Genomic DNA, 24556 nt, shown 5'->3' on the forward strand with positions numbered 1-24556 from the left:
ACCCGTCGTCAGCCCCGTGCAAACCATCCCATTGAGTCGGCTTTCCGTAGCACGGCCGTCAAACCGTATTCCCGTTCGCCCGTGTCCCTGCCGTTATCCCCGCCTGATCCAGGGTCTGTTCATCCTTCCTCGGCGGGGCGCTGTCGAAGAACGAATCCTTAATATCCCCGGCGCTCTCATGGAGTAGACGGACGTGCGCCTTCAACCAGGTCCAAAACGCAGCAGGCCTGCCATAGGTATCGGCGTTGGTGTCTTGTCTTGTGCCAGCATCGATGGACTTGAGTGCGGTCGGCACGCATGTAGGGGTAAGGCCGATCTGTGTGGTGGCCCGCGGGAGGAGGGTGACCACAAAGACGATTCGGCGCCGGTGCAAAGGGGCAACATGTTCGAGGTTGAAGCAGATGTCTTCCACAGATCTGAGACGATGTGTCAGTTACAATCATTGGCAGACCTAAACGGCAAGAAAGAAGCAAGACGAACCGGAGCGCGGGGCGCGGGAGCAAAAAACAAGACTTGGACGGAGTTTACGTACCACGGGTCGTGTAGACAATGCACAATAGCGAGGTGCCTTTCCATTCGCCGATCAAGTCGAGCAATAGCGCCAGCCAGGCCAGTCACCCCCCCCCATCGACCAGCTTGCGTACCTCTTCTGACGACTGCAGCCAGGACTTGAGGTGGAGAGTGAAGGTATATTGCGACTTGGGTATCATCGAGCTTCGTCTTTTCTGCTGCCACCTTGGGAACTTCGCGGGTGGTGTCGTCAAGTAGCTCGAGACGGACCGCCGGGACTCTGAGGATGGAAAGGAAGGCGGTATGTATCCTGAGCATGGAATCAGAAGTAAGGCAGAGGTCCTCACGCAATTTGCTGCACTTCTGGCTAAGGTCCCATGCGTGCTTTGCGGATCGGCGGGACTGCTGCTTGTTCTCGAGAGGCTCGGAGGCAGGCTGCAGCGCAGAGCTCGCTGAGCTCGGACTCGGAGTTTGATTTTCACTGAGCGTTTGTACGGACGATGCCGTTGCCCTGGAGGTGCAGCTTGATGTTGCGGAGCAGCCAGCGGCGGAAAAAAGCCGAAGGGTGATTTATTGCATGCTGAGAGGTTTAGGAACGACAAAAAAGGTCGTTTCGGTTTGGATCTTTAGTGGTGGTTGTTACTGAGATTTTGCGTGTAGAAGGTACTGTTGCAAGAAAGACCGGGACAGCAGGAAGAGGCGTGGAGTAGGGCAAGTACGTAGGTAAGCTGAAGACACGTACCTGCATCTTTCTACTTTTTTTAATCAAGGGGGGGATACGCAATTAAATGTCCTTTCTGTCTTTGGTGTCTTCCAGGTTATTTTCACTTCATCGCGTCGCGTCGAGTGCGACTGAACTTCAGTACATGACTGGTCCACTATTCTCCAACGCAGATCCACTTTAGCTCAACCACAAAATTCGTGATTGGGTAAAAAAAAGCTGGGCCTCTATTGATTGGATATTACCCCGCAATCAAAGTACAGCAGTCCAGTCGCACTTGATGGGATACTGATAAATGCAATACGCCGCGCAATACAATGCAGCCACCCTTATAATCTGGTCAATATCTGATCGCAGCAAAACTTTTCGTCTGGAACTCGTTTGATCCCGAGCAAACAAACGGCGCTACGATTTTTTGGATTTTTGTTTTCTCGTGCCACGCGAGGACCACACTTTCTTTTCCAAACAAATGGCGCTCCACTCAATTGCACGAACAAACATGTGAAAATCGACGATTATTCTGGCTCCCTCTCCCTCGAAAGCTTGGATCCTCCGTGTCTCATCCACACCCGCAAGTCAAAGTCTTTCGCCGAATACCTTGCAACCACGTTCCGTTTCGATCATCAGTAGCAGTAAGAGCAAAAACAACAAAAGCGACGGCGACAGCGGCTTCTATCTGCCTCATACCTAGTATCAAGGGCGACACTTTGCGACCCTCCATCACGGCGTTGACGGCATCACGAAGTAGCTGGCCTTCGAGAGTGGTCAGCTCCCAAAGGCAACTTGTGGAATCTTCGACGGGTGATAACGTCGTCTGGAGGCCCAAAGCACGCACCCATACGTCCATCCACCCACTCGTCCATTCGCCACGACATGACCCAAGAGGTTCATCCTCATTCGACACGCCACCCGGCCTCGAGGCTCCGTTTGGACCCGACCAGCTAAGACGATGGATGATGAAGATGGTGTGCCCTCGATGACCACTACCGAAGCAGGTCCCGGCCCAGCCATGTTCCAGTTGCTCTGCTGGCAGCGATTAAAAGCTCTCGTCACCCAGAGGGCTGGCAGCACCCTGTCGGTAGCCGTGATATTTGCGGTGGTGGTGTGTATCTCCTCTCCTGGCAAATACTTCTGCGCTTTATCTGACCGGACTTGTGAAGGAGTAGCGATGGGTCACCAGTACCAGTAGTAGCAGAATCATCGCCGCACGCCTCCCTCAAATCAATCTCTCCCTTCTCGCATCAACTGCAACCGAGATACCGCGGCGTTCCTCTCCTCCTTTGGTACATTGATGTCTCCTTCTACCGACCGCTTCGGCCACCATCTCCGACGCCATCCTCTCCCCATTGGGAGCAACAAGACATAAAGCAAGTCTGGGTCGCCGCCTCACGTACGGATGGCGAAAAGGAAGGGTTTGCGGTTCTCAAGCGTGAGCGTACATTTGGCTACCCACTCGGTTTGTCATGGCTCCGGGGTATTTCCTTCCGTTGCCATGTAAGGTTGGGTTTCCCACTGCCCGTCTTACTCTCCCTCCTCTCCGCCCCTGTTGTTCGTGCCTATCTCTCGTCCTCGTTCACTAATTTACATCACACAGCGGCTTCTCTCCGGAAACCTCACTCGCGCACTTGCAACGACACACCCCGAACCGACGATTAGAAGACACTCTGTCGAGGCAAGATTGCACTTGGAACCAAGCTCGGCACATGTGCCTGATCTAACCCGACGGCTCGCCTCGGAGCGCCAATTTTGAGGGGAGAGTCCATCCCCTCGTTTAAAACGCCTTCCTCCGTCTTCGTGACGGTTTGTCCAGGAACGGAGACTCTGCCGTCATGAAGCCAAGAATACAGGGCCGCGCGGGCTTCTCAATCGCGATGTTGATGGGGTATGATTTACTCCGCCCCCATGCAACAGCGGAGACACCGAGGACGGGGCGGATAACGTCGAGAAGGAACCCAATGTCACGAAACTGACGAAAACGGCGACGACGACAACAATTACGATTCGTACATGCTGCCTACCGCCGTCAATCTGCCAACAACAAGTGTAGATTCTTCGAATCGCCACTGCGACCAGAAACACAACCACGACCACCACGAACACGGTCACAATCGCAATTCACAACAAAGACATGACAACTATTCCGCTCAACTAGAGCTACATACGGAAGCATGGAATCGCTTGCCAGATGGATCCATTGGATTTCATGACTTCGGTAGGCGGCTTTCTTGGCCCCATAGCGACGTCTTGGCCGAGAGCACCGCTACGCCTCGAGAGCTTGATGCGAGAGGAGGCGAGCAAATCCATCGAGCTAGAGCTGATTGTCGTGCGAAAGACATGTGAACAAATGCCGGCGCCGGCGCCTGCGGGTCGGAACGAATTCAACAACCACTTCACGGCTGAAAGCCAGGCGACGCAGGACACGGCATGCCTACGGATGCGTGAGCTGCCCCTGGCTGCCGGCCTTGCCGAAATGGAACGCGATTCAGAAATGCGGTCCCCCTAGAGCTGACCGGCAGGAGACTCGGATAAGACGGTCTCGTCCACGTTGTCACTATTGCTATTGTCATCGTGGATTCCTTTGGAAGTTCCTCCTCGACGCCCGGGAGACGAGTGCAGAGACAAACGCGCTGGCCTTCGTCGAGGCAGATGGCGGGACGGCCTCACGCTATTCTGTCTTCATCTGATTAGACACTCGTATATTTTCACGCTCACTACTCGACGCGGTCGGTGTGGTTTTCGCGAACCATGTTGGGAGATTCGACCAAGCCATCCATCAGCCCGTCTTCCCAGATCCCCTGCGCATCGGCCTAAAGTAAATACTTTCGACAATACTCGAGCTCAGGTCGGCCTGCTTGTTCTATTATTCTTTTCCTCCTGCTTTGCGGTCGTCAGCTGACTGACCTGCGAGACTACAAGTCACCTCCTATTCATTATCCGACTGCAGCCGCCAGGCTTCTCTGCTCTGCAGATGGGCCTCGTGCTCCCCGACGTTCGTGGTGTGGCGCGCCGTCTCGTCCCCACCGTCTGCAACATCTTCGAGTCGTGCCGCACGAGCTCGACCACGCGCGACCGCCTCGCCTCCTTCGTGTCGGTAAGCAGAGCCCCCAAGTCGTCAACCCACATCGAGATCTCCGCTGTCAGCGGTGGCGGTGTCCTCAAGAGGACCTTGGAGATGTCTTCGTAAACAGGCACGAGAGGAGAGGAAAGGTAGCTCGACCACCACAACTCGCCTCGGCGTTCAAGTTGGCATCAGGCTCACTCGCCAGCCTGTACTGTCCGAGGTTGCGGAGCAATAGATCTGCGCTTTGCTGTTTGGTATGAACTTTGGCGATGATACTCTCGATGCCAACGATTTGACTTCCGAATTGCACAGGTACCCAGACCTAGAATTCAGCAACGTCTAGCACCGAGATGCCCTGGCTGCCATTGCCTTTTGCCGGGTTTCGAGCACCGTCGAGCACTTGAGAGTATAAAACCAAAGGCGGGAAATGTGAGGGTCACAACGGAAGATGTGGGAACTATGTCGCTGCCGCCGCCGGCGATGATGCTTGCGATGCCGGATTCGCTTCTGCCCGGCACAAGAACCTTGAAGACGTTTATCATGCTACTCTCTACTAGGGATAGTACCCAGCCGGCCGCCGTCGCCCAACCGGTTACGAAACCAACGAGGCCAATGGCCAAGAGCAACGGGGTCACCAGCGCCACGGTCGAGGTCACTATCCACCAGCCGATGCGGGAGATGAAGAAGAAGAGAACGAACCAGGCTCCCTTCACTGCCAGATGCGTCGGTCCTGCGATGAAGCCTTGAAGGTTTTGGATCACGGACTGAAGTGACCAACCATCCAGCGCCTTCTGCATTCTCTAAAGGCCGAGACCGATTGGGGTCGAGTTGACGAAGTTTCCTTCTCAATGGCCTGGAGCTTCTGGCCCTTCGTCACGCTGGCCACTGTCGTTCTCTTCCACTATCCGGAAGAAGGCTCCGGTAATGGTGCCTGGAGCGGCATGTTGCCGTTGTCGCTGCCACACTAGGTGCAAAGTAACGACAGTTTGTGCCTGCGGTTGAGTCCTTGGTCTTTGAGGTTGAGTGTTTCTCTCGATTGACCGTCTCTTGCCAACTTGAGCGAGGCATCAAGGTCTTTGGTCTAGTGGGCATGGTTCTGGAGGGCTTGGACCAGCCGCATGACTGCAACCGCGGCTGAATGCTTGGCTTCGCTTTCTTCGTGCTCGTCTCTCTGTCTTTCTCGACAACTACACTACTGGCGTCGTGCCGGTGCGGTGGCCACTACCTGCCTGTTGATGAAGGCCAAATGTTCCGTCTTGGCAGGTTCAAACGGTTAATTGGTCCGAACTTGGATACTGCTGGAGTGGTGTAAACCTGGTGGTCGGAGCGTGTTGGCTTGCATGACAAGATTGATGCAGGCAATAAAGACATAAAAGGTGATAATACTTTGGGATGCTAATGCGGCTGATGTTTCATAATTATATCAAATACAGGCGGACGATCCGTCGCAAGTTTACTTTCTCATATATTTCCGGGGCCCTTCTCATTCAGAGGAATGCGTAAACCTGCCCACTTCTCTCGACCGCTGCAAGCCATAGCATCTCGTGACGTTTAATCCTTCCCGATCATTCTCAAATCATCAATGGAATGTTCGGCTTTATGTCGGTCCATCTCATATCATTTTCATCGACAGGAATCTTTGTTTGGTCGGCCCAGGTCTGTGAGATTTCGCGAAACATCACGTCCTCAGGCAGGCCTTCATGGCAGATTTTCCCCTTGGACGAGGTTCTTCTTTGTCGTTGAGAGATCCCCTTGTCTTAAACTCGGAGCGCTCTCTTTTCTGCCTTTACTGCCCCTACGAATGCTCCCTCCGCACTGTGCCCTTCGACGTTGATATATTATCCCTTCTGCTCGGTCAACCTTTTCTCTTATTATGAGCCGCAACTGCCTTTCTTATCGCCCCCGTAGTGGAGCTGAATTTCGTAGCATCTGCTCGTTGACATGCTCCCCTTCTCGTTTTGCTTCTAGGTTCCCTCCTGGTGCGGCACCGCCGCAAGAATCACGAAGCGTCTTGTCGGCCCGCTGGTCATTGAGAAATCTCCCTGATGCTTCTGCCTACTTCCTATAATCTTTCTACCCACTTGGCGCAGCTGGACGTGCCAGTTTAATTCTGGCAACAGTTACATGCCCAGCGATAGTAAAACCTGGAGAACGCTCAAAAGATGGCAGCTTGAATATGCTTCCTCCCCATACCACGGTTTCTTAGATAGAAATTTGCGCGCAACACTTGTCCCTGCACTACACCCTTCCACAATTAGGTAGACATCAGCTTACTGGTTCGAAAGAACGCATAAGCGACACCCACCGTGATCTGTTGGACCGATACTCGATTAAGGTCTAGACACTGTACGAGTTTCCCGACGTTCCTTATCCCGGAACCGGCGTCAGCTCTGGAGAAACCAAACACGAGCTTGCCCTCATTGAGGCCCTCGCTTTAGAGTTTGTAGAGAAGTGTCAACAGTCATACCTCAAGATATTCTTGACTTGGGGTTCAGAGCACCAACATATATAGTAGTAGTAGCAGCATCAGCTGGCCCAGGGATGCGCAGATAGCGCGGCGATCTCTCTTGCGCAACCAGCCACCGAGGACGACAGCCTGTTCATCCGCAGAGACTCGCCCCTGAAGGCAGTCGCAGCAGCCCAAGGACCCCGACCACATGTGGCCTATGGACGAGCACGACCACGAAACAGGCCGTGGTGATCATCTTCCGCCGGTGGCGACGTCTCCGTCAAATCTATACCCGACGACCCAAATCCCTATGCAGCATTGGCAATTGGCAACAGGTCATTGTACATCCGGCGGCGCGCAAGAGCCTGCGACACCCTCACATTCAAGAGGAGGAGCTTGCCCGCGTCAAGACGCATCTCGCGCTCACGCGTGTCACCATGAACAAGGCCAAGGCCCAGAAGACAAGGCTCCCGCCATGCACGCAACTGCCTCGGCGCAAATACCCCTTCGGGCTCCGCAGATCCGGCGCTTCGCCGTTCCGGCTCCGAGTGCGATGAAAAAGCCCTCTTGTCCGAGGAACTGCCCATGACTTGAAGTTATCGGAGCACGAGAAAAGCCGGGATGAGCAGTGATAGAACAGTGAGAAGCCGCTCTTCGCTCTCTTATCGGGGAACCCATGAAAATGTCTGCCAAACGCGCCGGCGGATAACGGCTCGAACGATAATGTGACGAACGCGCCCGGGGGCCATAGTCTGCAGAGGGTCAATTCAAGTGACGCAGCAACGAAGCTCCCCATCTTCTTCATTCTGACGACGATTTTGCTGGTTCTCCGGCCAAAGTCATGGTTGAGGAGACGCACGAAAACACCGACGACAGCCCGGAGAAAGAGCAACGGGGCTTGTCAGTCAGCAGCCGGAACTCTGCTCCCATACAGATTAGCACACCTCCACAAACTCTGATTCTGTTGTGCATGCCAGTTTCCGATAGACGAGTGACGATAGATGACCGTCCCATCGAGTTCTCTTCGCCCTTTGACGTCGCCGTTCAGATGTTGTTGTCAAAACTCGACTGGAAAGCCGGTGCCTTCTGTCGGCAACATGGCAATGCATCCTCACGCACCTCCCATCCCGCCAATCTGTACGACCTCCGAATGGCGCTCTGCGCAGCTCGACTGCCCGGTCAGCCGTTGGGCCAGGCTTCAAGTCAGAGTCGGGAGGCATCAGGCCTGAAGGAGAACGATTTCGACACTGGAGCTGCGGCTCCGATGCGTGATCGAGGGCGTTGTAGTGCAGCCCCTTCAGGCAGAAGACGAGAGGTCCGTTGTCCACGTCGAAGATATCCACGTGGGACTTGTATTGTTTCGCGTCCGTATTGCGGCCCTTCCTGCCGTGCTGGGCACTCGCAAGGGCGAGTTTTGGAACGGAGGGAACGCCTGGACTGAAATGGAGAGTTCGTCGATCAGTGCGAGTAGCAGTAGCAGTGAGGCGGATCCGGCCTGGTTCCACGAGTTGAGACAGGCCGAGTACAGCAAATAGTCCGACTCCCGAAAGCGCGGGGACGGGTAACCGAGCGACACCAGGGCGCGGTTGCGGCTGTGGCCGGCCTCGCTTCGGAAGCCGGGTCCGAAGCTGTAGCCGATCTCGCGCATGGTTTTGTGCCAGGTGCTGGCGAGTCTCTGGGATGTCGCGAGGTGGGAGCTTCCGTTCGTCGGCCATCTTGGACTTGATATGGACGATGATGGCCAGGCCCGTATGCTCGGTTGTACCTGATGGACGATATCTTGAACTCATGCCATGTTGAATCCCTCCGTTCCGCCAGGCTTAGCAGTTTTGACGTCGCGGTCTTAGTCGCCGAGGCCCAGAGCGTGATCGAACCGGACGTCGCGGGGCCAGTACGTCTGCTCCCTGACGCCGAAGGCGCCTCAGGACGTTCGTCCGCTAGAACAGTGTCCCGATGGCAATGTCGATGTAGCCCGAGACGATGAAGATGATGCTCTCGCCGATCATGTGGTTGGTGAGCCTGGACTGCTCCCACAAGTGACGATCTTCTTCCGGTGGCGGTTTGCCACGAGGTGTCCAGGACCTTGGTGCCCAGGAGGTTGTGATGCCTCCTGTCGACGCTGGCCTCATTCTAGGCCACATGTAGCTTTGAACCGAGTGATCCCAGCTGTAGCGCGGGATGCCCACAAATAGGGAGGGTGCCTGAGTCTCAGTCTTCGAGTCCTGCTTCATCTCGGGAATGTCTATGGAGTATCTGTCGATGAAGAACTGGCCTGCCAAGGTCAGGAACGCTTCCGTAGACGCGTCAAACTGCGAGAGAACCTACTTGTGTTTGGCACTGGATATACCCTATGCTCCACGCAGTGATAATCGACCAGCCAACGTATCTGTAGAGGCGTCCATCTCTTCGCCCTTTCCAACAAGGCTGGTGGTGCCGGAACGAAGAAGAGCGCTCCGTTATGAAAGGATGAGAAGCAGCGGGCGAACATTTTGATCCAATATCTCATACTGTTCTCAAGTCTTTTCCAATTTGTTGTGAAATACTGTCCAGGATTTAGTAGCTCTAGATGATTTGGGACGTCTTCCTACCTTATTCTTGATGATAGGACGTGTGGGCGTAGAATATCTACCTCTAGACGCCTCTTCAGACCCTGGCCCACTGTGGTGTCTTGCATTTGAGACAATGCGCTTGCTGTGACAACAGTATTCACCCATTTCATATGACAAGAGTTTCCCACGCGAAATGGGCCGTATGGTTGGAACTGAATGAAGTCGCTCAGGTCCATGTCTACGTCTCCAGACGCCACAGCAGCCGCTTCCATGTCCTTGATGTAGTCGAGGTACCTCGCCCCCACGGTTGCCACGATCAACCAATACTCATCCCTGTCCAGAGACAGCATCATTCGACGGATTGGCTTATCCTTCGGTCTACATCTAGCCGGCGACGCCGAGATATCAGTCATTACCATCTGCATATGATGATGCGCGCAGAAGTGCCGCGGCGGACCGTCAAGGTGGAGAGAGCCTTCCAGTTGACTTGAAGAAGAAGAGCTTTGGGGGGAGGTAAATCGAGACACATGCACTTACGGTTTCTCGGTCTTGCCGTTACTACAGTATTCCTGATAGAGAATAGCCGCTATCTCGGCGGTTTCCTCGCGGCAAATAGTCAACGCTCTGGCTGACCCATCTCTCCGGAACGGCTTCAGCTCAAAGTGAAGAAATGCCTTTCGGGACCCATGGTCTGGTTTGACGTAGGCGGCACCATCGGGACAGGCCACAAACAGGCACGACCGCTGCCTTTTCTTTCTCACAGCACCGGATGATGATGGCGCTGCTGTCTCTTCTTTCGGAACGGGTAGGGTTGCGGCCTCGCCAAATCCATACTGTCGCTCCTCGGGTACGATGGACAGGCAGTTTGAAAACGAGAGGGAGAGAGCGTGGGCAAGGAGCGTATCGGCGTATGTGACAAAGAAATGGGACGTTTGCACTTCGTACTCTGTTCTGCCAAGACGCACAGCAGGCGCATCGAAATCTTCAGTTTCATGCAACGGGACGTTGTCCACCTTCTCGTTCGCAGGTTTTGCTGGGACGGTGTCGTGCACTGCTGCCGACGATGAGACATGCTGTCTTTGTTGACCCGTTCCGGCTGGTCTGCTACCTCGTGTCGGTTTGGTCGGAGTGTCAAGATCTTCGACAACTTTGTCAAGGCTCATATTCCCAAGAATCTCTGCGATGAGATCATCTGCCAGATGATTGCCGCCAGCTGTCGGTGTTTCCGGTTGTCGCGGCTGCAACTTGGTCTTGTTCAAGTCCAAACGGGACACAGGTTGCATCAAGAGGTTCTCTTGGAGCGCGTGATCAAATCCCATCATTACTTTCGGTGTGAAATGCGACATTTCCCCACGTGATCTTTGCGGCCTGCTGAAGGGCTTCAACCGGCGCCACGATGTAAATGCAGGCCCGAACATGCCCAAGTCGTCTGTTTTTGGGGGGGTTCCCAGTCTGGCCTTGCCAAGTATTGGAGTCGCGGGGAGGAATGGATCCATGACATTCCGGTCAGGATAAGAGGATTCCACCGTTGCGAAGAAGTTCTGAAGTTGCAAGGGGTGTGCGTCGAGACAGGATGTGGCTAGCTCTCTGTCAGTATTGTTGAAGAAGTCGGCGGCTTCGAGGTCAGCCGGAGCAGTTGAGGATTCCTTCGCTGGAAGCCAGATGGCGCGGAGCTGAAGAAACGCTTTGTGGGGTATCGTGGAACCAGAGAAATGTTTATCGGCTTTGATATCGCCGAGCTTCGCACTCGCAATGCCCTCTGCTCGCACCTCGCAAAGCCAGGCATCAACAGTGCCTGGAAGCGACATGGTGTGTTGGTTGCGCCCAGTTGGTCTCACGTGTCGCCGCCGTGAATGGGGTTGAGCCAAGAGGCTTGAGATGGCTGCCGTTTCTACTGCGTTCGCTGCTCACCTGCTGCGGGGACTGAGGGGTAATAAACCTGCATCAAATTGTTGTGACGGCGCCATACCCTGCATTACATTACATAATCTCCGTCTGTGGCCGTCCGCTGTTTGATGAACGTCGAACAGCAAGCGTCACATTGTCTGTATCTGAACCAATGTATGGACAAAGACTTGACTTGACTGCCTCTTTCCAATCCCTAAAAGACAATCATTCATATCTAACAAACCGGGTATCATAATGTGCCTCCGAACAAAACTCACAAAGCCTGAACTCCGACCCGACCGCCATTGTAAAACACGTAGGGCCCTTGTGGCCTCTTCCAACGCGCGTAAAGCCTCGCTTGTGTCGAGCACCGTAGCATTGCATGAAGCGAACCATACTCCTCTGGGGCCCCCATCCCGACGCGAGACCGTGGAAGGTCCTTAGGCCAAGCTTTGTTTCGCATCGACACGTGGCGATCCGGGAGCCGATGATGTAGGGGACGCAACCTCGTGTTGGGCCCTGCTGCTGCCACTGCTGCCAGTACCACTTGTTCCAGAGGAATCGCTCGAGCCAGAGACCACCCGATCCTTTGCAGGTTGTTCGAACCGCCAGCCATGACCAGATTGTCCCTGCTTTTCCACCCGTATGCCATCGTTCTCGGTGGAAGTAAAGCAAAGCCATGACAAAACATCAAGCCAGCATGCCCTGGCAGCGTCACTTGCACCGGTCAAGTCCTTGAGAGACTTGTCCAAGCGGTTGACCACTCGAAGGATGGGTTCGTCGTTTGACCAGTCGATGTAGGCCTGGCTGACACGCACGCGGGCTCTCGTAAACGTCGTTACCGTAACCTAAGACCAGTTAGTCACTGTTCGTCGCCAATGAAAGGAGTCGGCGGGAAGATGACGTACCGAGGGATCACGACCACCACTATTGGGCTTCTTGAGCAAGTTGAGTCGCCAGTGAAGGAGGACAAGCATGCTGAGGAGCTCGCTGCGCAAGATCCCATCCGATGACAGCGCCTTTGTTGGGTTCTGGTCGGCCACAAGACAGCCAACATGATGATGGGCAGTCTCGAGAACAGCGATCATCTCCCAGGCAGGCGACTCGTCGGCGCCAATAACCAGCAAGTTCTCCCATGGGCTGTTTGTATCCGGGAATCGGGGCCGGGCGAAGTCTTGAGACGGCAGCGCACTGGAGCCTTCACGAGTCGCCTCTCTTGAGAGGCATCTGGCGGTGTCTCGAAAAGCCTCTGCCCATTCTGTTGCGCTGAAGGATGGCGCGCCCTCCGATGGCCGAACATCGTTTGGGGGGCTGAGGGCGTGGTTTGATGGGCTCGGAACGTCGTTCGTGGAGTTGGACGGAGGGATGAGGGCTTCGAGGTATGCAACATCCAACGGAGATGAGACCCACGAGACCTTTTGGGATGCAGCATCTGAAGTCGCGGTGGTGGCGCTTGAGGTCGTGTACGGGATAGAGTGTTCCTTGAGGAAGGCTTGGGCATCGATCTGTTTGTTTGCATTGAAGTCTCGCAGTGCGATGCCAACTCGGGCGAGAATTGGGACCAAATCCTGCATTGTGGGTGATTTGTGACGATTAGGTGGTGAGCGACGGCATGCGCGTGAGGTGGAGTGGTGAAGTTGCTCACGGAGTGACGCGCGCCGTCTTTCAGTTGGCTTTGTTGACGTCTTTGTCCCGATGTTGCTGTGGTGAACAGTAGCACTGGTCCGTGCACTGCTGCATCTGAGTGCACGTGATGGGATGACAGAGCATTGACTTATCGATAACTGATAAGCTGACTTAGATAAGCAGCAACAGGATGGAGATGAAATATTTAGTGACTTCGGCAGGAAACAGAGAGACTTGAGTGTGGAACAAAGAGAATTAATTGAACAAAGAAGCAAAGAAAGTTGACAAAGAAAAAAGAGAATCAACACAGAGATATTGAGAATTAATGAAGAAATAATGAGATTCAGATAAACACTGGATGATTTGAGGCTCAGAACGAGTATTGAGTTCATTACGTACCTTAATGTTGGATACCTAGATCCAAAGTCACCACGGGTTCTGAAAGCCACAGGTCAAGGCCACGGAAAGATGATTTTCATTTCTAAAGTACAGTTAGCCCAATTCACCCCGCCTCGACATCGCCTCCAACCCAATTCCTAGCTCTCAAGGTCACTCTTCAAGTCAATCTGGAAAATTACACTGAGCGAGAAGCTGTGGTGCGGAAAGAATTCATCGTGGATCTGGGTTGGAGAAGACGCGACCACGCGTCGCAGTAGGTAGGTTCCTGACCGAGCGCAGGACGGACACTGGTGGGATAGGTACTTGTAAATTCGCGTGCATCCTCAATCTGTTCAGGGTACCTGGCCTGTGCAGCAACTCGTCAGGCGTCAGGGCTGCAGGCATGTACCCACCGTTCATCGGTTTCAAACGGTGTCCTTTTGGGCTTTTAGAGCTCCACTTCCGTCCCGCCGTAGTTCTTGACCCAGCCACTTCACGTGTTCAAGGTACGGATACCTAGGTAGGTACCTAGGTAAGGTAAGGTAGGAAGGCCAGGGACCCAGGGTGGCAGCTCTGAGTTCCGCTGCGTTTTTACGCACCTCAGTACCTTACACGTTGATGCCTGTGGACCGGTGAACTCCAAAAGGATGCCAATTTCAGGCTCGGCTGATGTCAGCCGCCCAAAACCTACGCTACCTTACGTAAACGATGCAGCTCCTGGGGCCGGTACTACAATTGCAATACGGCGCAATGCAGCCACCCTTATAACCGAGCAATACCGCGTTATCCCGGTTCCCGCGGGGCCGGTCCTACCTAAAGCGCGTCATCCGGCGGCTGCCAACCAAGACCGAAAACGCATTTGCATGGCCGCACACCTGTTTACTTCTGTCTGGTTGTTGTTGTCGCGAATTTCTTGCTTCGCGACTTGAGATGGGACTCAGTGACCCGAGAGCTGCGGCAATGACGCGTGGATGCTCTCGCTTCGAGCTCGATGCCCGGCTTGCGTACATGTTCATTCCGGCTGCTGCTTGACCGCCAACTCCGATTCGACCCCACCATCATCAACCACCCAAAGCCTCTCCCTCGTCTTCGAGCAGCTCGCGGCGTGATGCATTGCACCTGCCGTCCTCGGCCAGTTCCGTCCCCATTCCCTAAGGTACCTACCCAAACGTTTCTCAACCTCTTCCTCCGCGAATTCCACTAACCTAAGGAAGGATGCAGATGTGAGGTCGTCCCTAGAACACGATTGAGGCCTGGAGCAAAGCTGTTCGTGAATAGAGCTCGCTCGATCGATATACTCGCACATTCCGGCCACGCTCTTTTCCTCGACAACCGCCTTCGACCGACCTCTCGCCGTCGAGCATCGGGCTCGTTCCAGCCGCGTCCTTCCATCACCAAACGGGTCTCGAATGATCGGACGAACACGGGCGTAAAGCTGGGTCTGCAGCGACAGTCTTCACCAAGGGATGGATCACCACACCGAGCAAAGGTCATCCAACACATCCGCTGCCGTCAGCACCTCCGCCTCTCGATTTCCAGACATAACGTTCGCCTCCCTTCTTCTCGGCCAGCTGCGCCCCACGCCCTTCCACAGGGAGACCTCGCTGATGCTCTCCCCATCACGGCCGACCGAAGCATGCGAAGCGGTCGCCTCTCGGCCTCTTCGGATCATCATGCAGTCTGACAAGGTCTGCCGTATGTGCTGGTATTCACTCCCCGCCAGTGCCAGCGCTACGCGCAGACTTGACATTCGTGGACGTTCGCGAGTTGTCATGTCGCTCCAACTCCCACTAACCTCTCCCGGAATGCCACGACTCCAGCCTCCGAAGCGCGAATCGCAGTCCTCGCATCAACCCTCGCTCGAACCCGGAGCTTCACGGTGGGCGGCTATTCACTGATCCGCCATATTCTACGAGTGCCTTTCAGCTCCACCTCGAGAAATCTCAGCCCCAAACACCGGCGGTTCTAACGATGTGCGTCAAGTGCCGGCGAAATTCGCGCCCATGGGTAACCCGCCACCGCCGTCCCCAGCCGCTACTTTCTCCTACTCCTCCGTCTGGCCCACACAACTTGAGGGCACCAAGGCGTTCACGTCACCGTGGGACCACAACAAGGCTAAGATACGCCAGATCCAGTCTCGCGGGCACCGGAATGGTAATGGTAATGGGATTGTTTCATCGCAAGACGTCCAGTCGCGAGAGAAGGGTGGGTGACGTAGCTCCAGCATCTCCTTCGTCCTCTTGTGCTCAGCGCTAATGTATGCCCGGCCAGGCTCAGAATGAGTTGCAGAGCTCTCCGACATCCGAACCGCTCTTTCCGATCTGCACGACGGCGACGCACCGATCAGACAACGAATCTCCCTGGGACTCTGTCTTCCTGCGGCGCTCCAGGACGTATCCAAGCAACCAACGGTGACCTCAACACGATTCTGTCTTCGCGCCCGGCTCTTCCCCCGCACTATTCGATATGCTTGCTAGTCGCCAACATCACAATCGCTATGCCAAATCTACTCGCAAAGCCGCCGCACACCACGAATGGGTTCATCGTCAAAACCAGAGTTGGCGGGAGGGGCGGAGCTCGATGAGAGTGAAAGTCTACGCGAGGCGTCTATCAGGGCTTGGAGTGGTGCTGCCATTACAGGGCATGCCGTAGATGTCCAGATCACCAAGGACATCGGTCACCACAATTACGCAGAGGACCAGGTGAAGGACACAATAGATCGAATCGACCGTCTCTGAACAGCTTGAAAAGGGAATTGAAACAGCATTTGCACAACTACCTCGAGCCAACCATGTCCTAATTCTTGCAAGGCGCCAACATCACTACCTTCGACACCACTCGTGCCAGATGTTCCGTCGCCTTGCTGCTCTGTACCAATGCTATCCTGGTCCACAGAGCCTCCGGAGCCATCTTCATCAACTTTGCTTCAAGCTCTCCCGAGGCCGTCGAGGCGCTCTCAACCCTGTTAGCAAGTGGTGCCGGAACCAGCTCCAGCAGCCCTTCGCCACAATCACACCGACGCGACAGCTGATTAACGCACTTCCAGCAGGTCGGCAATATCAACCCCGCCAAGTCCCACGCCGCACGCCGCCTACGTCGCGAAGACCTCACGTCTTGAGTTGGATGCCTCAATGGTTCGGAGACACAGGTCGTCGAGCTGGTCCAGAGTACCAAGAGGGGCTGTTAAGAGCGACCGCGGGCAGCTGAAGCAGTGCGGTTCTCATTCATGGAGAGTTGCTGCTACGTCTAGCCGCTGTTTGCATGCAGAAGTTTCCCTTCCGACTGCTGTCCGGCTCGGCGACTCTATTGGTGGATTCTAACGAGGCACTTCATCGACGGTGGCGGGAGTGCGATGCGAGACCGATAGAGGGATGAAGGTTTTAGGGCCAGGAGGCTTTGGCATGTTCGAGAACAAACGGATCAGCGCCCAAACGCATCCGTTTGCTCGAGCAGGCGCAATGGACGCCGACGACCCTACACGTCACACGAGAGAAGCGCCAGTATTGTTATTTGGTCAACACTCACTCGCGCGCAGTCCAAAGACCACAATGGCAGACTTTGACGACTACCTAGGTAAGTTGGTCATGGAGAAGATCAAGGAAATTCGGTTCGCAGCTGACTCTACCCCAAGTTCCTTTGCCACAGGCTCGTTTCCGACACTCGAAACATCCAGAAGACCAGATTTGGTCGACGATCCCAAGGCATCATTGTTCGCAGGCTGGTCGAATGCAAGGTTGATTAGCCCGACGCCCGCTGGTACTGGCTGCAGCACCAGCATGCATGCATCACCATGGTACCTTCGCGATGTCTCGATCTCCGTCTGCACCCAGGGCTTGACCGGCTCCGCTCAGTCTTCAAGGGACTCATTCGACATATTGGGAGCAAGATCAGGAAGACCAGCAACCCGGGCAATGTCGCGACCAATCACAATGGATAGCACTCTACTACTTCCACAGCGGAGAAGCTGACGACAGGAAGTCCGGCCCTCAGGAACAACATCGGCCGTCTGCCATACCTTAACCGTGAGCGTTACCAAGCAGCCATCTTACGCGCACATGTTGAGCGTGTGAAGCTAACTCGCGTCTGTGCAGGAACCTGTCCACGACGAACCTTTCCGCGGCGGCCGGCAGCGCCAACAACCCGAACCTCACTACCCTTCCCAACAACGCGCTCACTACCGACAAACAGGGTACAAAATGGCCAGCGGCTCAGATGTAGAAGCTACCCCAAGTACAAGCCACGCAATAAACCAAACGGATGGTCAGCGGCTCGTATATTGAAGACGGTTGACCATTCCGCAGTCTGCAAAGGAGGAGATCGCCCGATTGCATCATCGACAGAGTCACCATTTCCCGACCAGCAGGCCTTCTCCTGCACCCAGACGGTTGTCGATGATAACGACGGCCGGCTCCCGCTCGCGACTCCCAACGTCTAGGGCAGTCGCGGGCATAAAGCAATACCCGTCCTCCATTCCTCCTCATTGATACTCCATCAATGCCGTTTTCTGTCACGCCTCAGAGGCCGGATTGCAGGTGGATGTGGTGCGGTGGTCGTGAGCATGCCTCAAAGGACTGCGACGGGGTACACGCCTAGTGCGGCGTTTACAGACTGGAGAGGAGGCTATGAGTCTACATTCCCGAGGTGGTGGGGATGAACTGTCTCTTAGTTGGAGGGGATACGCCGCCGAACCAAGGGAAGGCAAGTCTAGATTCTGCCAGGTTGGCGTCTTCTCGTCAGATGTTGGACCGCATCGCAGTAAACACTGGATAGAGTGCTTTCCGATGCGGCGGGGTTGGCCATCTGGATATGTTCCCCATTCAAACAATGTTTGCTCCCTGGTGTGGTCCGATCATTCATTATTGAGCGTCATGGTCATGGGCTTCTAGGACGCGGAACACCTCATCCCGCTTGGCAGGTAGTCAATAAGCAAATTTCACCTTGTCGCTTGTGTTTTGATCACGACGGACCAGTTGTTCCGTGTGGGTTGATAGCTCGGGTGCTTGCCAGTCTTCTGGCGGTATCGCAGCAAATACAAAAAGTATTTCCCATGCACCCAAGTCGGCTGCTACCTCGCCGCTTGCCTTTGCCTCCAAGATCTTGCCTTCTTAGTTCTTGGTTGGGTCAACGAGTAATGGTATGTCCGTTTGACAGTCCTATGTACAGCTCCTGTTTGTAATCACTGACTCGAATCCAGACCAAGCACATATCTGGCAGGGTGAAGACACTCATGAGCCCGACACGGAATCGAGCCCCGGAAGGTTGCTCACAGGCCCCCTAGACACAATCATGGCAATGGGATCGATCGTGGAGACTGCGAAGTCACAAGGAAGTGAATCGACAAGAGAAACCTCACATGCTGGAACTTTCTCTACGCCGCACCGCCCCAGTCCAGGATGATCAGTCACCTTCACGATTCAGCCGTCTTATTTATGAAACCAGCATTTACGCCTATTGTGCTGCTCCATCCTCAACTGGAAGCGCTACTGGCTTGGGCGGAGAACCAGGCAAAGATTCAAGCCAGAGACAGTCTTCAACTTTGTCCAAGAGCCAGTTGAAATCTACTTCGACGCAATCGCTTCTTCACGGCATCCCATCGGCTATTTCTACACATCCACAACCACTGTATTCAAGTCAAGGCCAGCTCACCAACCATGGCAACCCCCACAACCCCTCCACCACGCACCTCGGTCTCCTCCAACTATCCTCAACCTGGACAACCATTGCCGTCAAAGAAGCATACTTCAAGCAAGGGTATCAAACACATGTAGCTGCATCGTCCAGCGAACCAGTCTGCGCGACCGAATCTGGCACATGCCGACCGGCATTGCCCCTTTGCCAGCAACATCGCCAATGCCCGCAGTGACGGTGCTATTCCTAAACCGAATCGAATCCATTGAGCAACTTGCTGAAATGGCTCCACTTCCTCCGTCTATCCAGGCGACTTGGATGCTCAATGACGGTTCCAGCACATCGCAAAAGAATACCAACACCCCAGTGGCCATTTGAAACCCGAGAAGCGTCATCCTGTCCGTCGCTTCCATGGCATGAGCTTGCCACGCGTCTTCTATCCATGCCTTTGCCATGGACTGGACTTCTCCATGTTGGAAGAGAGATGATCTGGTAAGCTGGCTTCGTGTGATAAGCTGCCGTCAAGACGGAGTTCTCTCAAAACCATCTGGATGTCTCCGGAGCATAGCCGAAAGCCCCCGTGGCCAGTCATTGAGTAATAAGAATGCTGCTACTCTGCGCGGAGCGCTTTCTCCATTCTCGCACTTCTCCCTTTTGCTCTCTCGTTCTTTTTCTACCTGTAGGTGTACTCGTTCCGGTCTGGCGTCTAACAACTGCGAGTGCCTACAAAGTTGAGACTGAAGTTACAGTATGGGCTCCTGCAAATTACGACTTCACTCTCACTCAGTAGAACATGATTAACGCATATAAGCATTTTTTTCCGGTCAAGAATGCAGCATGAAGACCTGATTCGCTTCTACTGCCGGGATACCGTCTTCGATTGACTTAACAGGGCATACTAACATTGTAGGGGAGAAATCTGTCTCCGGCCAGTCTTGAGAAGCAGAGTTCTCGCATGAAAGTTCGCTAAGCCTCGGAAACCTTGCCTAGATCCCGCTCCCGCCCCCGTTCCTATCAAGCCCACGTACTGGGCCAGCCGTGCCAGATGCGCCGTTAAACCTCGTTCTTCCTTGCTGTCATGGGTCCCGAATCGGCCGTAACTTGCTGCGTGGAGGTCTACAGCCGGACATGCAACAAATCGATGTCGTCTGAATGACCCAGCGGATCGGGAACCAGCTTGTGCGTAACCACCACGCTCCCGAGGCAGCGCATGTAGGGAACGTCACTTGTGACGCCCGGAAGGCCAGTGCTTCGCGAGATTCGATGCCGAGCCAGCCGCGGCCCTCGTATGGGCCTCGAAAAACGAAGCAGGCCGCCGTGGCTCCGAGTGTGGTCCCTCTCGGCCCTGAGACTCGTCGCAGGGGTCTCAGAGGCCCACTGAGCGGACTTCAGCGTCGTCACCTGGAGCGTGAGCGAGACGATGTCCGGCTCTCTCGGGTGATGTCTGGCTAAGTGCCGCTGACCCCGTCGATACAGGTTGGGCCCGCGGTATCCTCGTCAGGCTCCCTCGCGGTTCAGCGTCCGCGACCGTTCGAGGAAGCTGGCGAGGCGAGGGGCCTCGCCGTCGGCGAAGTGATGCGGGAACGCTGGTCACAACGAAGGGAGTTGGCAAACGGGATGGATTCGGTTGATCTAGTTGTGCGGATTGTCCAAATCTTGGATTTGGTCGTTGTCTCTGACACGACATTTACCGAACAAGGTACAGATGTCGTCATTTGGCCTCTCGACTAACATGTCTTGGTAAAGGCCAAGCAGATCATGCACTGCCTCTGAGAAGGCCAGGTCGCCGAAATGACCGGTGGTATTGGCGGTGGTCCGGACTTCAGATGCGAAACGCTCCAGTCGATGTTGTTCAAGATCAGTATCGAAAATTCCAGCAGGGGTCGAGAAGGAGGAGGAAGAGGAAGAGGAGGGCGAAGTGAAGGAAGCAGGAAAGACGACAAAGTTCTCAGCGGTATCGGCATCTAGTACGAGTTGTCGCGTTCTGCGCCATGCAACTTCGAGTCGCTTAGCGGCGCCAGGTATCCAGTAGAGTCCAGCGTGGTCCCTGATGTCCTTGCCGCCGTCAACGAGTTTCCCATAGATGAGGCCAGGCGGCGGGCGGCGTGACGGCGGGCCCGCTCGTGCGGCAGCTCGCCGGCAGCGTTCTTGACGACCTTATCCGTGAGCTCAGCCATGGCCCGCAGGTAGAAGGGAGTGGTGCAGAGGATTTCTGGATCGTTGGGGTCTTCTTCGTCGATAAACAGCGGAGTTGAGAGTAGTATGAGGACTGGAGCGAGGGCCTGGACTACCGCGGTCCATTCATCGGCGAGGGAGACGAGGTCGGAGAAAACGGACAGAACAACGGCTGTGTGGTGGATATTGACGGGGCTGCGGCAGTCCCCTGCTGAGTCGGGCCACATGAGGCGAGCGAGACGCTCGGCAGCAGGCGACAGGAGACGTAGAAAGCGCAGGAGGGAGGAGACGATGGTGAGACCAACGGGGGCGGTGCTCGTAATAGTGCGGACGCCGAGATGTGAAGCGGTGCTCGGTCCTAGGCCATCATGTTGTCAGGAAGAGTGACCGAATCTGTCTTGTTTTGAGGATCTCTTTTGGCGAGTGGCGTGGCAGCTGAGGACAGGATCTCACTCAGAATTATCTCCTAGTAGCGTCCGGGTAGATGTACCCAGCGGCGTTGAATATAACGTCGTGCGATCGAGGCTGTTGAGGTAGAGGGTAAGGGACGGTCTAGGCGGGCACGAAGGCATCGTAGATGCAGATCTCGATGGGCCGCAGGAGGAAGTCGTCATCGGGGTCGAGGTACATGTCATGGTCGTCGTGGCCGTCGTGGTAGGCGTCGGTGTCGCCAGGTGAGATGTTGGCGTGTTATTTTCGTTTGATGAGTTGCCTTGCCATGCCAACTTCGGAGCCCAGGCTGTTGAAGGCATCTTGGGCATGGCCGCTCGTTTCCGTATTCGATTCATGCAGATTTTCTGTCGGCGCTGACAATGGCGGTTTGAAGTACGGTCGGAGTTTGGGTAAGTTTTCGATGAGATGGCAATTCGGTGTCGCGAGTGAACGATTGCGTCTGGATCTGGGTTCGAATTCCTGAGAGCTGGTTCATGGTTGGCCAGTAAGAGGTTGACGATAAGGGTCGGGTGGCAACCAAAGGTATGCAACGGATTGCGGGTGAATCGTCTCTTTGTTCATTTTTCGCGCTGTTTCTCTTTCTCTCCGATGTTTGCTTCTATTGAGCATTTGAAAAAATTTGTTTCTCGATGTTTGCAGAGAAGCTTGGATCCCTGGCCGACCTATCCACCTGTAGCTACCCGTCAGCTTGTCCTCCCAGGAAGAAGTTACAAAGCGAGAAATTACTCCCACGGATCAATTTAATCGTCCCCAGTTTCTCAGCAATATACTCCTTAGGATAATGCCTTTCTCATGAGCTTTGTCTGGATAATACTCTCTTGAGAGCCGCATCTTCCTTCCATCCCGTACATTCAGAGCGAGCGAAGAAGCCTCAATGCCCGCGTCATCAGGCAGGTCGCAGCATCCATCTTGCACACGTAGCCGTCCACAGCCGCCAGCAAGCCATCTGCATGCCAGCCTCACATCTTCTAAAACAGGTCTCGCCAAGCGCTCGGAGTCGAGCATGACCTCGAGGGGCTCGTTGTGGTGCGTCGAGGTCCTGCGGATCACTGAGGCAGAGGTACCGAGATGGGGGCAAGTCTCGGCTAGCAACTCTGGGAGAGGCCGCCACCGACGCGCAACGAGACGCCGCAGGAGAATCCAATGCTTACCGGGCGGCAACGTTGGCCGCCATCATCCCGCTACTGCTGTTTTCTCGCCCATGATGCAGCAAGTAGTTTCCAAGTGTCTCCACCACGAAGTCCTCGGTCCGGACCTGTCTTTCCAGGCGGCCCGTCCACTTGACGTTGAGCTCGACCAGGCGCCCAGATACCCGGAAAAGCTCCTGATGCCCATTGCCACCGCATTGGTGGAGTCCGTGGCGGTTGCGAGGAGGCCCTTTAGGAAGTACGCCACGGGAGGGATCTCGAACAGCTGCATGTTCTCTAGGGCGACGGAAAGATGTTTGGTAGCCCGCTCGATGCCGCCTGCGAGATTCACGGCGTCTTGGAACGGAGCCTCAATGGTCGTGAGTGCCGTCGTTGTCAGATTCGAGGTGGCGGACGTGAGGGCGGCTGCTGGCTCCGTGGGCTGCGCGGGCAAGATGGACGACGACCAAGAACGCCAGCGAAGCAAACTTTCGAGCCAGCTCTGGAGCCAGCGGGTCAAGACGGCGCCAAAAGTGTGCGCAACGATGGACACGGCGGCGGAGAGCAGAAATGCTCACGTCATCTGGTTCAGTAATCGGGCGCCGAGGAGCATAAACAAATAAATGGCCGTCTTGGTTGCGTGGCGTGCTGCTACTGACGCTTTGCTGGTTTGAATCTTGATCTCTGCGTCTCTGCGTCCTGGAACTACGTTTTTTTGGCGGCGGCAGCAACGGCGCGACCCTCGCCTTTCCTGTGAGATCGAAGCGCTGCTTGTCTTGGGGTCGGGAACGTTGCAGGTTCTTCTCGTAGCTGGCGATGGCCGCGGGCAGCTTGAACGGAGGTTTCAACGACGGCACGACGAGTTGAATGCCTTCTCCAAAGCCGGAGCCAGTGTCGCCGCCGTTGACTAACAGTAGCCACCGTCTCCTCCTCTTCTCATGCGGCCTCTTCGTCTGGATACGCCGCGGCGAGACACCAAATATCATCAACGGCAACAAAACGCCCTTTGCCTGATAACAAACGCCGACAACGTGGAGCACGTCGAGCAGTTGACCAAGCATAGCCGCGCCCTCCAGCAGGGCGGCTGGGTTCAGTCGCATGGGTTGCTGCTCGCGGGGCTTCGGTTTGAGAAGGACGAGGGAGGAGGAAGATAATGCATCCACCTGGACGATGAGGTCGCGCGGGGGGACGACGGTGCTCGTGACCGCGACGTTGCAGGATTATGAGGCGAGGGAGCTGTATCTTTCATGAGCTGGTGCCGAGAAAGCATAAGGCAGGTGGTGATGGGGTTGCCAGGAGGTTTGGGAAGAGACCCCATAAGAATGTGACTACCTCAGGGAGAGGGAGCGGAAGCGGTTCATAATGTAAAGTCTGAGAGATTTAGATTTTGATGCCCAGGCGCGTTGATTCCGAGAGGAGAAAGAAGTGGCACCGTTATGCGGTGGTCTACGCTGGTGGTTGAGGTGGCTGATGGGAAGGATATGTGGCTTGGTGCTGGGTCGACTCGAGTCGACGGGAGTCGTGCTAGGAGGTCCAGCTCGGTGTTGTTGGGTTTGGAGCTCCTAGAGGCTTCGGGGTCGTTTTTGTCGAAAGCCGTGACGTTCGTCGGATGACGGTGTGTCGTGTTGAAGAGGCCGCTTCTAGTCCAAAGCTGCGCTGCTCCTGTCGTTGGAATGACTTTGAACAATGGATTGTAGCATTGCAGCCTCTGCTGGTCTGGTATGTGCGTAAACCGACATAAGTTTATATGCGAAAAGAAGGATTGGGGTATATCGGAGAGGAGTTGACAACGGAAGTGCGGTCAAGCAACAAATGTCGACTTCATATCGTGGGAAACGGTCGTCTGTAGAAGGAAGCCTTTACACATCGACAAAGTGCAGTTGCAATCATGATGAATTGTCGGCAAGTGGGTGGTTCTGGTGAACCTGAAGTGGTCCTTCCCGTCCGAATAAAGCTCGTCAGAGGTCAGACGTCCGACCAATCATTTCATGA

At 55.0% G+C, this 24556-nt stretch overlaps 5 protein-coding genes across 5 annotated transcripts; 1 reads left to right on the forward strand and 4 right to left on the reverse strand.

The window, feature by feature from the left end:
• Positions 1-58: 58 nt before the first annotated feature.
• Positions 59-8389, reverse strand: CkaCkLH20_13026 (uncharacterized protein; the record flags this gene model as incomplete). Its single annotated transcript, XM_038895737.1, has 3 exons — positions 59-416; positions 7861-8090; positions 8141-8389. The coding sequence occupies 3 exons, from the start codon at positions 8387-8389 to the stop codon at positions 59-61; spliced, it is 837 nt and encodes a 278-aa protein (XP_038738949.1).
• A 289-nt stretch (positions 8390-8678) lies between these two features.
• CkaCkLH20_13027 (uncharacterized protein) lies at positions 8679-11098 on the reverse strand (the record flags this gene model as incomplete). The annotated part of the gene is made up of 3 exons (XM_038895738.1): positions 8679-9050; positions 9371-9623; positions 9828-11098. The coding sequence occupies 3 exons, from the start codon at positions 11096-11098 to the stop codon at positions 8679-8681; spliced, it is 1896 nt and encodes a 631-aa protein (XP_038738950.1).
• A 519-nt stretch (positions 11099-11617) lies between these two features.
• CkaCkLH20_13028 (uncharacterized protein) lies at positions 11618-12751 on the reverse strand (the record flags this gene model as incomplete). The annotated part of the gene is made up of 2 exons (XM_038895739.1): positions 11618-12025; positions 12086-12751. The coding sequence occupies 2 exons, from the start codon at positions 12749-12751 to the stop codon at positions 11618-11620; spliced, it is 1074 nt and encodes a 357-aa protein (XP_038738951.1).
• A 1896-nt stretch (positions 12752-14647) lies between these two features.
• Positions 14648-17616, forward strand: CkaCkLH20_13029 (uncharacterized protein; the record flags this gene model as incomplete). Its single annotated transcript, XM_038895740.1, has 3 exons — positions 14648-14876; positions 15165-15341; positions 17483-17616. The coding sequence occupies 3 exons, from the start codon at positions 14648-14650 to the stop codon at positions 17614-17616; spliced, it is 540 nt and encodes a 179-aa protein (XP_038738952.1).
• A 3157-nt stretch (positions 17617-20773) lies between these two features.
• Positions 20774-23664, reverse strand: CkaCkLH20_13030 (uncharacterized protein; the record flags this gene model as incomplete). The annotated part of the gene is made up of 3 exons (XM_038895741.1): positions 20774-21335; positions 22693-23137; positions 23274-23664. 3 exons carry the CDS (start codon positions 23662-23664, stop codon positions 20774-20776), a joined length of 1398 nt encoding a protein of 465 aa, XP_038738953.1.
• Between the last annotated feature and the right edge of the window lie 892 nt (positions 23665-24556).

The sequence above is a fragment of the Colletotrichum karsti genome (genome assembly GCF_011947395.1).
Source record: "Colletotrichum karsti strain CkLH20 chromosome Unknown Scaffold70, whole genome shotgun sequence".
Taxonomy (NCBI): Eukaryota; Fungi; Ascomycota; class Sordariomycetes; order Glomerellales; family Glomerellaceae; genus Colletotrichum; species Colletotrichum karsti.